Source organism: Eutrigla gurnardus, assembly GCF_963514095.1.
Source record: "Eutrigla gurnardus genome assembly, chromosome: 19".
Classification (NCBI taxonomy): domain Eukaryota; kingdom Metazoa; phylum Chordata; class Actinopteri; order Perciformes; family Triglidae; genus Eutrigla; species Eutrigla gurnardus.
The window spans coordinates 676,068-689,928 of record NC_139930.1 but is presented as its reverse complement, the minus strand read 5'-3'; the positions used below and the strand labels follow the sequence as shown (position 1 = coordinate 689,928).

The 13,861-nt window shown below is 42.6% G+C and overlaps 2 protein-coding genes across 2 annotated transcripts in view; one reads left to right on the top strand and one right to left on the bottom strand.

The window, feature by feature from the left end:
• Window positions 1-1,282: 1,282 nt before the first annotated feature.
• On the bottom strand, window positions 1,283-3,624 carry minar2 (membrane integral NOTCH2 associated receptor 2; the record flags this gene model as incomplete). Its single annotated transcript, XM_084035930.1, has 3 exons — window positions 3,470-3,624; window positions 1,942-2,190; window positions 1,283-1,357 (listed from the first exon to the last, which is right to left on the bottom strand). The coding sequence occupies exons 1-3, from the start codon at window positions 3,614-3,616 to the stop codon at window positions 1,283-1,285; spliced, it is 471 nt and encodes a 156-aa protein (XP_083892056.1). The 5' UTR covers window positions 3,617-3,624.
• Window positions 3,625-11,934: 8,310 nt separating this feature from the next.
• The window catches only part of ajm1 (apical junction component 1 homolog), a 30,763-nt gene continuing 28,836 nt past the window's right edge, over window positions 11,935-13,861 (top strand). The window contains exon 1 of the mRNA XM_084034432.1: window positions 11,935-12,179. The gene's annotated coding sequence lies outside the window, so the exon portion shown is untranslated. The remainder of the gene's footprint in view (window positions 12,180-13,861) is intronic.

Here is a 13,861-nt window from a genome sequence, read left to right as displayed (position 1 = left end):
ATCTTACAAAGTTTTTTTCTTTTGTGTTCTGCTTCTTTCCTCTTCAGCAAAGAGTCATATCCTGGTGTGTACAGATCCTCCAGCCAAAAGTCCAGATCGTTAGCAGTCTTCTCTTCCTCCTGCAAAGAAAATCACAATAAGTTGTTTGTACACTGATGTGTGTTAGTTGCATAGACATATGTGACACATAGTGGATGGAGTCACCGTGACATCACCCGTTGGTGTGTAGATTACAGTTTTTAAGCCACTAGTTCGCTATTTTGGCCATCATCATCTTGGATGTTGACCTTTGCCAACTTAGAATTTTTGCAGCCAGTGAATGGAAGTGACCATATTTGGACTCTGGCTGGATCTGACAAACACAAGCAGCAGAGCAGCACCCTTACTGGATCTGGATCCATCTGGATTCTGGTGTGAAGCTGCTAACAAAATAAGCTTCATAATTCAAGGTCAGCTTACAGCTGAGTGTTAAAGTCGTCTTAGAGGCCGTCTACACGTACCAAAACAATCTTTTTTTCTCTGTTTTTCCTTGGCGTCGTTTCAAAAAAAAATCTGCAGCACGATCACAAGCGCGTAGGCCGCCATTGTTGTTGTTGTTATGATATTTACAGATAGCCTGTTTACAGATGGCTCATAAGATCAAAACGTGTTGGTACAGGAGTCACCACCTACTTTTTCAAATTCAACTGAGCAATAGGATAACAGATCAATGATCAGTGTATTCGGCAGAGATGATGGCAGTTATTTTTGGGCTTCAGTGGGTGGAGGAAGTTAGACCAGACAGGATGGTGATGTGTGTTGACTCTGCAGCAGTCTACACAAAAACGATCATGAAACTGGGCTTTGTTTTTTTCTTTTTCACCCTGGGACCTGGTTTCAAAAATATGTCCACAGATTCGCGTGGACGTTCGGCCCAAACACGCAAGACTTCTGCATTTACACACAAATAACATTTCTGTGTGGACGGCTCCTTAGTAGCTAACTGCATTGGTAGCGTGGTAGCGACTCTAAATGGACCTGTCAATCAGCAGGTAGTTCGCCCCCTAAAGCATCCCTGGCTTTCTGGTCTGTTGGCTCTAAATGGACCATAATGTAATAAATGAACATCATGCTGGATTGAAGAAGACTTGAAACTAGAGATTGAGACCATAAACTCATGTTTACAATGTTTACTGGGATAATACATCAAGAGAGAAGTAGGACCATTTTCTCATAGACTTCTATTTCACTTCTTTTTGCAAACAGGAGTCGCCCCCTGATGGAGAGCAGAGAGAATGCAAATTTAAGGCACTTGGGGGGTCAGTTGGAGATGTAACCGGTGACATACACTGGCTCTGGTACAGTAGTAGGTTGCAGACTGTGAAGGAAGAGTTGCACCAACAACTTTAAATCAAACAATCTACATCGTACATAACTTAATCTGTCCAAACTTCCTTCTTAATGACTATTTGTTTTTTGCACATATTCATCTAGTCCAGGGGTCTCAGACTCGCGGCCCGGGGGCCATTTGCAGCTCCCGTAACAATATTTTGCAGCCCCCTACCTGAAATCAAAGCCAAAATCAAAGTCGTTGCCCTGTGCGTTTTGTATTTTTTAACAGTTGTGGGCTACCATAGCTCAGGCTCATGACAACAACAAGAATATGCAACATTGGTTACTTGTACTGTAATTTCCAGACTGTTGAGCGCACCTGAATATAGGAGACAGTAAGAGAAGCCTATGTTCTGAAGAACCGTTCATGTTCTGCATGTTCTGAATTCTTTCGAGTAAAGATTTTTTTAAAGAGACTTTTTTTGGAATACTTGAACCCCCTTTTTTGTGCAATACTTGATGCGGCCCAGCCTCACCCAGACTCTACTTCCAGCGGCCCACAGGTAAGTTGAGTTTGAGAGCCTTGCTCTAGTCAATCATCCACAGTCTTTCTTCCTCTCCACAAATTACCTTAATATTATCTGCAAGGTTTCCATGGATTGTTTGTGTGTCATAATCCTTGACAGTCCAGGAAGGCTTGGATTTCCTGTTGTCCACCACTTCCATGGCTCTAATGTCCATGTACAGAGGGTTCCGCTTAACGTTGGACTTCAGAGTGACGGGTGTGTGGTGCTTCTCCAGGTATCTTGCCTCAAACACCACAGCGGTGCCCTCTGGGGACGGAGGAGACCAGCTTCCAGTGTTCACCCTTCGTTCCCTCTGTGGGAACAATGACACAACGACTTGAATATCTCACCAAATCCACCTTTAGACACTGGAGAAACTGATAAAACAGAGACTAAACAATAATGTTTTTTTGTCAAATACAGGATGACCATTATTTCTGCTTTTTATTTGTGCTTTCAAGCCTGACGAGAGCAGCTCAGGGAGGAGACTTAGTGGCCGATCACACTGAGATGCCCCACAGCTGCAGCCACTTCACAAGCGCGTCAGGCATTTGATCAGCTTGTGTTGTTGATCAATTTACCATTTACCATTTTAAGATTTGAGATGCTTGCTTCTAGCAGCCTCTGTGGCGGTAGATGGAACTCATCTCCCTCACCCAACAGTGTGAATATCTCTCATCTGCGTGATGCCTTCAAATGCTCCACACACACCCTCTTGATGACTTTCCTTCTTCACTTCATTAGTTTGTTGTTTCTTTTTCTTGGGACTGGAAGTTGAATGGTCTTCTTTCTCTGCCTGTTGATCCTCCATTGTGAGTCAGCAGTAATGAAATGTACCTGGTCAAACACTTTAGACTAGAGGGAGCCTGACTCAGCAGTTGGAAGTTACCGATTTCCCATTCCAAGTAACGCAGCATACTTCCGTGAGTAGCTCCACCTGCAGACCAACTGCTGCTGACTGACGGAAAAAGATAAAACTCATTTAGAGTTTAGTGGGAATGTGGCCACAGACACGGAGATCCTATTTCTGGAAAAAGCAGCAAGTCCAAGCACTTTCATTATTGGTCACATGATCAATCACCATTGTTTTAACTCACTCTTTGATAAAGAGCAACTTTAAAGACAATGAAATAGATGAAAATGTTACGGACTGCCACTTAAAATCATTTCAAACTTCATTCAGAAAACAAGTATTTTAAAAGTTGTTTCCTTGTCGTCTTACAGACAGACCTAACAAACCATGACTTTGGACTTTTTACAAATTGTTGAATCCTTTTTTATCCATATATTGCAATTAAATCACAACAAAATTGTTTATTTTGGTTCATACTGTAATAAACCAGCCGATGTGTATCTTGCTATTCACAGTGAATACAGCTTGGTGAAATTCACCGAAACTTCTCTGAACTCAGACAGAAGAGCATTTTATTAGCATATCTGGGACATCACAACATGTACAAAGCAGTGGTTATTTCAGCCCTGATGGATTGGCGTTTACATAGAAGTAAGCCCGCCCCCATGTCAAATGGGAGAAACACCACATAAAAGCATAGAGAGAGATGAAGAGTGGCTGTGTGACATAGAGTTCATACCTGGGAGTAGACCCTGTTCTGCCAGTGTCTCTGACTGGACATGATGGACCCAACCTGGAACATGCCATGTGTGGCCGGCAGCATCCCGACGTCCAGCTGAAGGAACTTCTGCGGGTGGTTGTTGTTGGGCAGAACGGAGATGTCCATCCTGGCTGTGTTGCTTTCATCCACACTGACCGCTTCACCCGCCAGCAACCTGCAACCAGCAACCCAGCTGGATGCACATGCTCACTACAACGTGCAAGCTCTGTAATAATTCATGAAGAGCAAGATATTTATGAGTCTGTATCACTTGCAGGTGTGTGTAACCCAACCTGACCCGCTGACAACCGACGGTGTGAGTGACGGAGCCGCATGGAGGCCCGGTGCCTTACTTTACATAAGCTACTATACCAGTCATCTGAGTATTATGTGACCTAAAAGCTGCCAGTGGTGGCAAGTAACCAAGTTCATTCACACACGTAAGAAACTTTATCTGATTCTTTTCTTTTCATATAATTGTATTTTATAATAATTATATTGAACCATTTATTCCAGTATAATTAATTGAAAGCTTTAGTTATTAGTGGTTCTTAATATTTGATTGACATTTTTTCATGCAAAAAGCCAAACATTTCATGGTTCCAGCATCTCAAATATGAGGATTTGTTGCTTTTCCTTTTCTTCTGTGGTCTGCCTAGGTCCTATTGATATTATGATTGATATTATGATTACTATTATTATGTATTCATTGTATTATTATTGATAAGTTATTAAGTTATTATTGATAGCAACTAAGGATGTTTAGAAAACCAACAAAACTTCTCTCAGACCTATTGAAATATTTGTTTCGGGCTCGGAAATGAATCAAAAGTGATTTTCTCAGATCAGAATGAAAATTCTCATAACTATTAGTTCAACCTCCACAACATTTAGTCATTTGTGCACATCATAGTAGCAATTTCTCCTTCCCCTGAACAAATTGCAAATGCTTTTGGATATCAGTTGCTTTCATACAATTCTCTGCTGTTTTATAACATTATAATTTGCTTATGTCATGTCAGTCAAAATGAACTATACTTATGGATGCTGAATAGTCGTTCCCAATAAAAATAATAGTCTTCATTTCATTGCTTGAGTCATTACATACAAAATTGTTGAACTAATTATCATATTCTGTCAAGCCAATTTTATACCTTTATTTATAATTTTTTCCTGGAAATGTCTCCTAAATATCTCAGGCGAACTTCAGCTTTCACTCACGAGGAGGTGTGTGAAGTATTAGTTGTAATCAATGATGAGCCGATTGTTCACAGTCACTCAGGGATGAATCCCATGAACCTTCACTTGGCAAGCATATATGAACCGAGCAGGACATAGTGTGGGCCATTTCTACAAAACAGAGGAAGAGGGAGAAGAGGCCAAATACTTGACAGATTCCTACTGAATTTAGGGCTACAGTTGTCGACCATGTTGTCAATCACGGCCTCACAATGGCTGAGGCTGGTCGGAGGGTGCAACCAAATGTTGGAAGAACCACTGTGAATTGAAGCTCTACCAAAAGGGTGTTTCTTATGTTTGTTCTTAATAAGTGACTGTAGTGTATTTTTCTTTTGCACAATGCTGTAGAATTGCAAAGAGCATATACAAAAATGTGAAACGTATGTATTCAGTGTCTTGTACTCCCTTACTCCCCTAACTACAGCAAAGTGTAACTTTACTGTAGTTTTCAAATGGCTGTACAAGTAGTGTGTCTTGAGCATTTTCAGGTAGTGTCACCAAGTTCTGACCTTTTTTTTGTATTGGAAAAGACTGAGAGAATAAACTGTCATAACGAAAACATGACAGAGCCATTTGAACGTCTTGTTCATAAACGATGGTGTAAGACTTCTCATTTTGATGACACTGGCAGTTTCATTGACATGAATACTTGCTTTTGAGGAATTGACTATCCATTTTGAGCAAGTGATGTGCTTTTGCAGGTTATCCACTAGGTTTTGCAGTTTGCACTAATTGTTTTGAGAAACTAACTGCTGTGCAAATGTTAATAGTGATGTGAGAAAAGCACCAAAGCGACTGAGAAAAACTGTAAGTACAGGTAGTCTACATTTAGCACAATTTCCAAGTGAATAGATCTTGTTGATCTAAAGATTCTCAGTCTAATGGTTGTTCTCTGCAAAACATGTCAGCATCATTTCATTGTGTAAGTCATCACTTGACATGTTTTGCAGAGAACAGCCATTAGACTGAGAATCGACAATCAGTTTAGATCAACAAGATCTATTCACTTGGAAATTGTGCTAAATGTAGGCTACCTTTACTTAATCATTGGCAAAGATGTAATGAATATTGAGACATATACTAAGACAATTGCAATTTGATGAAATTAATGAGAAATGCAATTCTGTTGTGGACAATTGCCAAGTGGTTTGGAGATTTGTCCATTTTGTTTTGAGAATGTAATTTCTGTTTCAAGAAAAGAGCCAAACCAATGGATAAAAACTGTAATATCTCCTTTTGGACTACTGGCTTTTCATTTAATAGTTTTATATTTGTCCACCAGGTTGTGCTACTTTTTCCCCCATTCTAAGCATTTCACAAAATGTCACTCTTTTTACTGTTTTCTGCAAGGGGCCTTGCTACTGAAATGACAAGTGTATGTCGTCTTTGACATACACTTGTCCAGAGGGGACAGTGCCTCTGGACTGGCAGACCGGGGTGGTGGTCCCTCTATTCAAAAAGGGGGACCGGAGGGTGTGTTCCAACTATCGGGGGATCACACTTCTCAGCCTCCCCGGAAAAGTCTATTCCAGGGTGCTGGAGAGGAGAATTCGGCCGATAGTCGGACCTCGGATTCAGGAGGAACAATGCGGTTTTCGTCCTGGCCGTGGAACACTGGACCAGCTCTATACCCTCCGCAGGGTGCTCGAGGGTTCATGGGAGTTTGCCCAACCAGTCCACATGTGTTTTGTGGACTTGGAGAAGGCATTCGACCGTGTCCCTCGTGGCATTCTGTGGGAGGTATTTCGGGAGTACGGGGTCGGGGGCCCTCTGCTAAGGGCTGTTCGGTCCCTGTATGACCGGAGCAGGAGCTTGGTTCGCATTGCCGGCAGTAAGTCAGACCTGTTCCAGGTGCATGTTGGACTCCGGCAGGGCTGCCCTTTGTCACCGGTTCTGTTCATTATTTTTATGGACAGGATTTCTAGGCGCAGCCGTGGGCCGGAGGATATCTGGTTCGGGAGCCACTGGATTTCATCCCTGCTTTTTGCGGACGATGTGGTCTTGTTGGCTCCTTCGAGCCAGGACCTCCAGCATGTCCTGGGGCGGTTTGCAGCCGAGTGTGAAGCAGCCGGGATGAGGATTAGCACCTCCAAATCTGAGGCCATGGTTCTCGACCAGAAAAAGGTGGCTTGCTCCCTCCAGGTCGGGGGGGAGTTCCTGCCTCAAGTGGAGGAGTTTAAGTATCTTGGGGTCTTGTTCACGAGTGAGGGAAGGATGGAACGTGAGATTGACAGGCGGATCGGTGCAGCGGCTGCAGTAATGCGGTCGTTGTATCAGTCCGTTGTGGTAAAGAGAGAGCTGAGCCAAAAGGCGAAGCTCTCAATTTACCGGTCATTCTACGCTCCTACCCTCACCTATGGTCATGAACTCTGGGTCATGACCGAAAGAACAAGATCCCGGATACAAGCGAAATGAGCTTCCTCCGCAGGGTGGCGGGGCGCTCCCTTAGAAATAGGGTGAGGAGCTCCGTCACACGGGAGGAGCTCGGAGTAGAGGCGCTGCTCCTCCACATCGAGAGGAGCCAGTTGAGGTGGCTCGGGCATCTGCATCGGATGCCCCCTGGACGCCTCCCTCGGGAGGTGTTCCAGGCATGCCCCACCGGGAGGAGACCCCGAGGAAGACCCAGGACACACTGGAGTGACTGTGTCACCCGGCTGGCCTGGGAACGCCTTGGGGTCCTCCCGGAGGAGCTGGGGGAAGTGTCTGGGGAGAGGGAAGTCTGGGCGTCCCTGCTCAGGCAGCTGCCCCCGCGACCCGGTCCCGGATAAGCGGAAGAAAATGGATGGATGGATGGATGGATGTCGTCTTTGATGTTGGATAATGGTGTGTGTGTGTGTATGTGTGTGTGTGTGTCCATCTTCATAAATCGTTTCTCTTAAAAGCCACACTCTGCGTTCTAAACTAATTCAATAATAAAAACAATGAGAAGCATGAGAACCAAAACAAAATTGGTTCTCGCTCAGATTGTTTATGCAGGTACACTGCAGCCGTGGTCATAAGTATGAGCTGTAGTGCAGGAGTAGTCATTTTGGAGATGGCAGTCAGAATCACTGACCCGGCCTCCAGCTTTAACCCTTAAGAGTTCCTGGGGACATTTTGTGCCATTCTGTTTTTTATTTTCATACCATTTTGTCTGTTTTAAATTAATATAGCTCACATTTTCCAGAAGATATTCATTTTTGAAACATTTTGGAATTTTCATCTCAGTTTGTTAAATTAGCCTAAAATGGCTACGCTACACAAAAACCGACACATTTGTTCCTAGTGACAAAAAATGTCCCATTGAAAACCATTGAAAATGGCTTTTTTTATCCCACATTTATCTCAACATAACTAATGCATTGCTTTCTGTTAATATTTCCTTTTGGACTACTGGCTTTTCATTTAACAGTTTTATATATGTCCACCAGGTGTCGCTACTTTCCCCCCATTTTAAGCATGTCTCAAAATGTCACTCTTTTTACTGTTTTCTGCAAGCGGCCTTGCTACTAAAATGACAAGTGTGTGTCATCTTTGATGTTGGATAATGGTGTGTGTGTATGTGTGTGTGTGTGTGTTTGTGTGCGAGTGTGTGTCCGTCTTCATACATTTTTTTCTCTTAGAAGCCACACTCTGCGTTCTAAACTAATTAAATAATAAAAACAATGAGTAGCACAAGAACCAAAACAAAATTGGTTCTCACTCAGGTTGTTTATGCAGGTGCACTGCAGCCATGGTCAAAAGTATGAGCAGTAGTGCAGGAATAGTCATTTTGGAGATGGCAGACAGACATTACAGCACACAGGAGGCTCTGGACATTATCATGCACTCCGAGTGCGAGGATGGCTCCTCATCCTCCTCCGAGGACTCTGAGGCTGACATGGAGGAGGCCTCAGAGGTAGAAGACCAGCTGGAGTCCAACTCCGACTCATCGGAAGACTCATCGGAAGATAAGAGTGGATGGGAGATGGATGAAGTTGGGGCAGGATGGACTTCAAAAACTGGAAGAATTATTTGGTCTCCAACGAACTCTGCGATGCTCCGCTACATCTGCTACATCCCAGCGGTTTGGTCCCGGGACTGACACAGTGGCCGGGTCAGTGATTCTGGCGGTGGCATAGTTTTAAGCTGCTGCTGACAGAGGAAATCCTGCAGCATATTGTTGAGCTGACAAACCAGCATGGGAGAAGCTCAATCCAAGACTGGCGAGATGTTTACCTGGTGGAACTGCAGGTTTATGTGGGGCTGCTCATTTTGGCAGGTGTTTACCGGTCAAAAAATTAATAATTGACCCATCTCAGGGCCTAATAATAATAATAGTAATCAATTACTATCCTTCCATCCATCCATCCATCCATTGTCTACCGCTTATCCTGTATTCCGGGTCACGGGGGGGCTAGAGCCGATCCCAGCTGTCATTGGACGAAGGCAGGGTACACCCTGGACAGGACGCCAGTCTATCGCAGGGCCGACTTGTAGAGACAGACAACCATTCACACTCACATTCACACCTACAGGCAATTTAGAGTCACCAATGAACCTATCTCGTTCTTGCATGTCTTTGGACTGTGGGAGGAAGCCGGAGAACCCGGAGAGAACCCACGCTTACACGGGGAGAACATGCAATCTCCACACAGAAGGAACCCGGGGCCGACCTGGGAATCAAACCCAGGATCCTCTTGCTGTGAGGAGAGAGTGCTACCCACTACACCAACGTGCAGCCCTAATCAATTACTACTTGAAATTAATTTTATTTTTATTTTTATGGAAATTATTTTACTTTTTTTCTATAAAAATGGGGAGTTATGTAAACATATTGACCTTTAAAGGGTTAAAATTCTTAAAATTTAATTCATATTTGGTGTGTGTATTTTAGGCTGAAGTAGTTTTATAAGACTGACTTGTTTAAAATGGAAAAAATATTAATTTAGCATGTTTTTACAGCACTTTTTGGGAAGGTGACATTTTCTGTACTTAGGGACACAAGTGTAAGTTTTTTTTAAATCTGACACTGTAGAAAAAATAACAATGCATGAAAATTGATGTTGCTGCCAATCATTGACCCATCTCAGGGCCTAATAATTATACTAATCAATTACTACTTGAAATTTATTTTATGGAAATTATTTTAGTTTTTGTGTTTTTTTTCAATAAAAAAACAGGGAGTTATGTAAACATATTGGCCTTTAAAGGGTTAAAATCCTCAAAATATAATTCATATTTGGTATGTATATTTCAGGCTGAAGTAGATTTATAAGACTGACTCGTTTAAAGTGGAAAAAAATATTAATTTAATATGTTTTTACAGCACTTTTTGGGAAGGTGACATTTTTTGTACTTAGGGACACGAGTGTAAGTTTTTTTAAGGAACTCCCTGCTGCTGACAGAGGAAATCCTGCAACATATTGTCGACCTGACAAACCACATGGGAGAAGCTCAATCCGAGACTGGTGAGATGTTGACCTGGTGAAACTGCAGGTTTATGTAGGGCTGCTCATTTTGGCAGGTGTTTACCGGTCAAAAAATGAATCATTGACCCATCTCAGGTCCTAATAATAAGAATAGAAATCAATTACTACTTGACATTTATTTTATTGTTATGGAAATTATTTGTTTTTTAGTTTTTTTTATAAAAAAAAATACCAACTGTTTAAAGTGGAAAAAATATTAATTTATCATATTTTTACAGCACTTTTTGGGAAGGTGACATGTTCTGTACTTAGGGACACGAGTGTACTTTTTTTTTAAATCTGTAAAATCACTGTAGAAAAAATAACAATGCATCAAAATCAATGTTGCTGCCAATCATTTACCCATCTCAGGGCCTAATAATAATACTTATCAATGACTACTTGAAATTTATTTTAGGGATTTTTTTGTTTTTTTTTGTTATATAAACATATTGGCCTTTATATATTGGCCATATTGGTTAAAATTCTTGAAATATAATTGATATTTGGTATGTATATTTCAGGCGGAAGTCGTTTTATAAGACTGACTCGTTTAAAGTGGAAAAAAATTAGCATGTTTTTACAGCAGTTTTTGGGAAGGTGACATTTTTGTACACGAGTGTACGTTTTTTGAGGATCTCTTAACACTTAGCTGTAAAGTTGACCTTGAGTTATGAAGCTAACTTTGTTAGCAGCTTCACAACAGAATCCAGATGGATCCAGATCCAGTAAGGGTGCTGCTCTGCTGCTTGTGTTCATCAGATCCACCTGTCGCTCCTCCACAGTCCAAATATGTCACTTCCTTCACTTGTTGCAAAAATTCCAAGATGGCTACAAGCAAAATGCTGAACTCAAAGCTTCAAAACAAACCAACAGGTGACATCACCATGACTACGTCCACTTCTAATATACAGTGTTTTGTAGCCATGGAGGTTACAAGTAAAAGTCCTACATTCAAAATATCCCTCGAAAAAAGTAGAAAAGAATTAGCATCAAACTATACTGAAAGTACCAAAAGCACTTAATGTATTCATTGATATCAGTATGTTACGAGGATTTCAAGTAATATAACAGAAAGTGTTTGGAATCACCTTCTCAACCTTAAACTTTTAAATACATGTAATAACTATACTTTATGCAACTAACTCATATTTTCAACATCACAATTCACAATTAAAGTACATTTTTAACGATATAGTTATGCACTTTGAATGTAAATAAGGTGCCAAAAGTGCATTTAAAAAAGCATCAATATAGAGCTTGTTTATCAGGAGTTCCAGACTGAGCCCCAAATGTCCTCAAATCATATACATTTATAAATATTCTTCGGACTATGGTTTCAATTTTCAATCAATCACATCATCATTTGGGCCTAGTCCAAAACTAACCCAACCAGCAACATTTAAAAAGCCAAATGTAGTCATTAAAGACTGAGACGACTTATGCAGTAGATCAATAATCACAGCAATTGCTGACTCATCTTCTGTGATCGATTCATCGCTTACAACATGCAAACATATCATCCTGATGGTGGCGCTGAGGGCAAGGTCACGGAGTTGCACCTAAACGTGGAGGTTTCTTCCTGACGGCTGCAACACAACAGATCCTCCTGCTGGAAATCTGTTCTTCGCAGGCAGACAGATGGAGGCGATCACAGCCTGCTTGGCGGACGTTTAGCGCGCGCTCGCGTCAGTGCTGCGGGCGTGATGGAGTGAGGTGGGCGGGGGTGTGTTGGGAGTGTGTGTGTGTGTGTGTGTGTGCGTGTGTGTGCGTGTGTGTGTGTGTAGTTACGGCCACGTAGAGTAGGATGGTGCAGCGGGGTTGCGCAGAAATCAACCAACGATGTAACGCAACAGAAGAGGAGAGAGACTCCGGGGAATCGGACCAATGAGGCGGATATTGCAGCTTTACCATTTGCACATGTCCGATGTCGTCATCGGGAAACCACAATCGCGCTGCCTCGTATCGCGTCCGCGACAAAAAAAATGGATGAGCGGCGGCTGGCGGTCCGGGCTGATGCGGTAAGACGTTGGGGCTTTTGATTTGTAGTGTCGTGTGCTACTACAGGGAAACACCGACCTACCTCTTGATTTCTGTTGCATTTCAACGTCGCTGTTAGTTTGATACAGATACAGATACAGATGCAGCACGACGCGGAAACCATTTACATTTTAAGCATGCAAAGCGCGTCATTCCGTTCGTGGTTGTATGTAACGAGCACAGCGCGATGCAGATGTGGCCGACGTTCCCATCCTTCCAACACTGACATCATCCTCACCAGGCTCCTGGCTGCAGGCACCAGCAGTACACCATTCAGCAGCAGCAGCAGCAGCAGCTCACCATGCAGCAGCAGCAGCAGCTCACCATGCAGCAGCAGCTTCAATGCTACGTTTGTTGCATTGCCTGATTGACTTGATGCATTGCTCTGCAACCCAAGTGCATTTCATTTCAACGAAGGCAGGCCCTCAGCGCTGCGTTGTTGCAGGCTTACAGAGGATGCATGAGTTGTTCGGATTGACCGGAAGAGCATAGCCAGATGTTGCAGAGTTGGAAAGAGCACACATGTGTGCAGATGGATAGTTGGATGGGTGGATAGATAGATAGATGGATAGGTAGATGATAGATAGATAGATAGATAGATAGATAGATAGATAGATAGATAGATAGATAGATAGATAGATAGATAGATAGATAGATAGATCCAGCGACATCAGTGAATTTACAATTTTTATTTTTGTGTAAAAACATACAGTTTTAGTTTCCATGACTGCGAAGGTTCTCAGTCAACCACCTCTTGGTGATCCTTGGAAAATTTGTCTGGCAACTGGACTTGCTTTACGCCTGGTTCACACTGGACGCGGAAGCGCCGCGAATAGACGCGTAGCGGAGCCCGCTTCCATTCGGCGCCCCTGTTAAGCTATGGTGTCGTTCACACCAGACGCGAAGCGCCGCGAATAGGCGCGGCCCTCCCGCGCCGTGAAGCGATCGTTTCGGCGTCTGCTCAATTTTTTGCGCGTGCCGCGAGCGAACGCGTCAATTCTGGCAGGAAATCACACAGAGAAACACGAGACAATCCGGTCAATTTTCAAAATAAAAGCAATTTTCAAAATAAAACACTGCGATTGACAAACGGGATCATATTTGTGTATCTAAACTCGCACTGGGAAACAGGAAGAGACAATACATATAATAAATGTGAAGAGTAGATAAAAAAAAATGTGTATTTCAACGGTATATCTGCACTACTACTGTCTACTACCATACACACTCTCTGTCTGTGTGTGTGTCCCTCTCTCTCTCTCTCTCTCGCTCTCTTTCTCTCTCTCAGAGAGAGAGAAGGGATAAATACAAGAAGTGTACAAACTTCTTAATTTTATGGGGTTCGGTGTTTCCCGCAGGATTTTTTTCAGCAGCGGTGGTGTGTTCCCCGAACCCTCTAGGGGGGTCCGGGGGCATGCCCCCCCGGCCGAAATTTTTTTGTACCCTTTACATTGGAATGCATGAATCTGGTGCACTTTGAGAGGAGAATATGCACTTAAATCCTATTCAAACAGTCCTGTGTATTACTGTAGATGGGGTCACAACCTGGACTATCAGAATATGTGTGCTGCAGTGATGTCGTTTGAATGTAGGAAATTATCAATTAGACAGTAAAAAAAAAAAGCAAATAATATCTCACAATTATTTATTGATATGACACAAA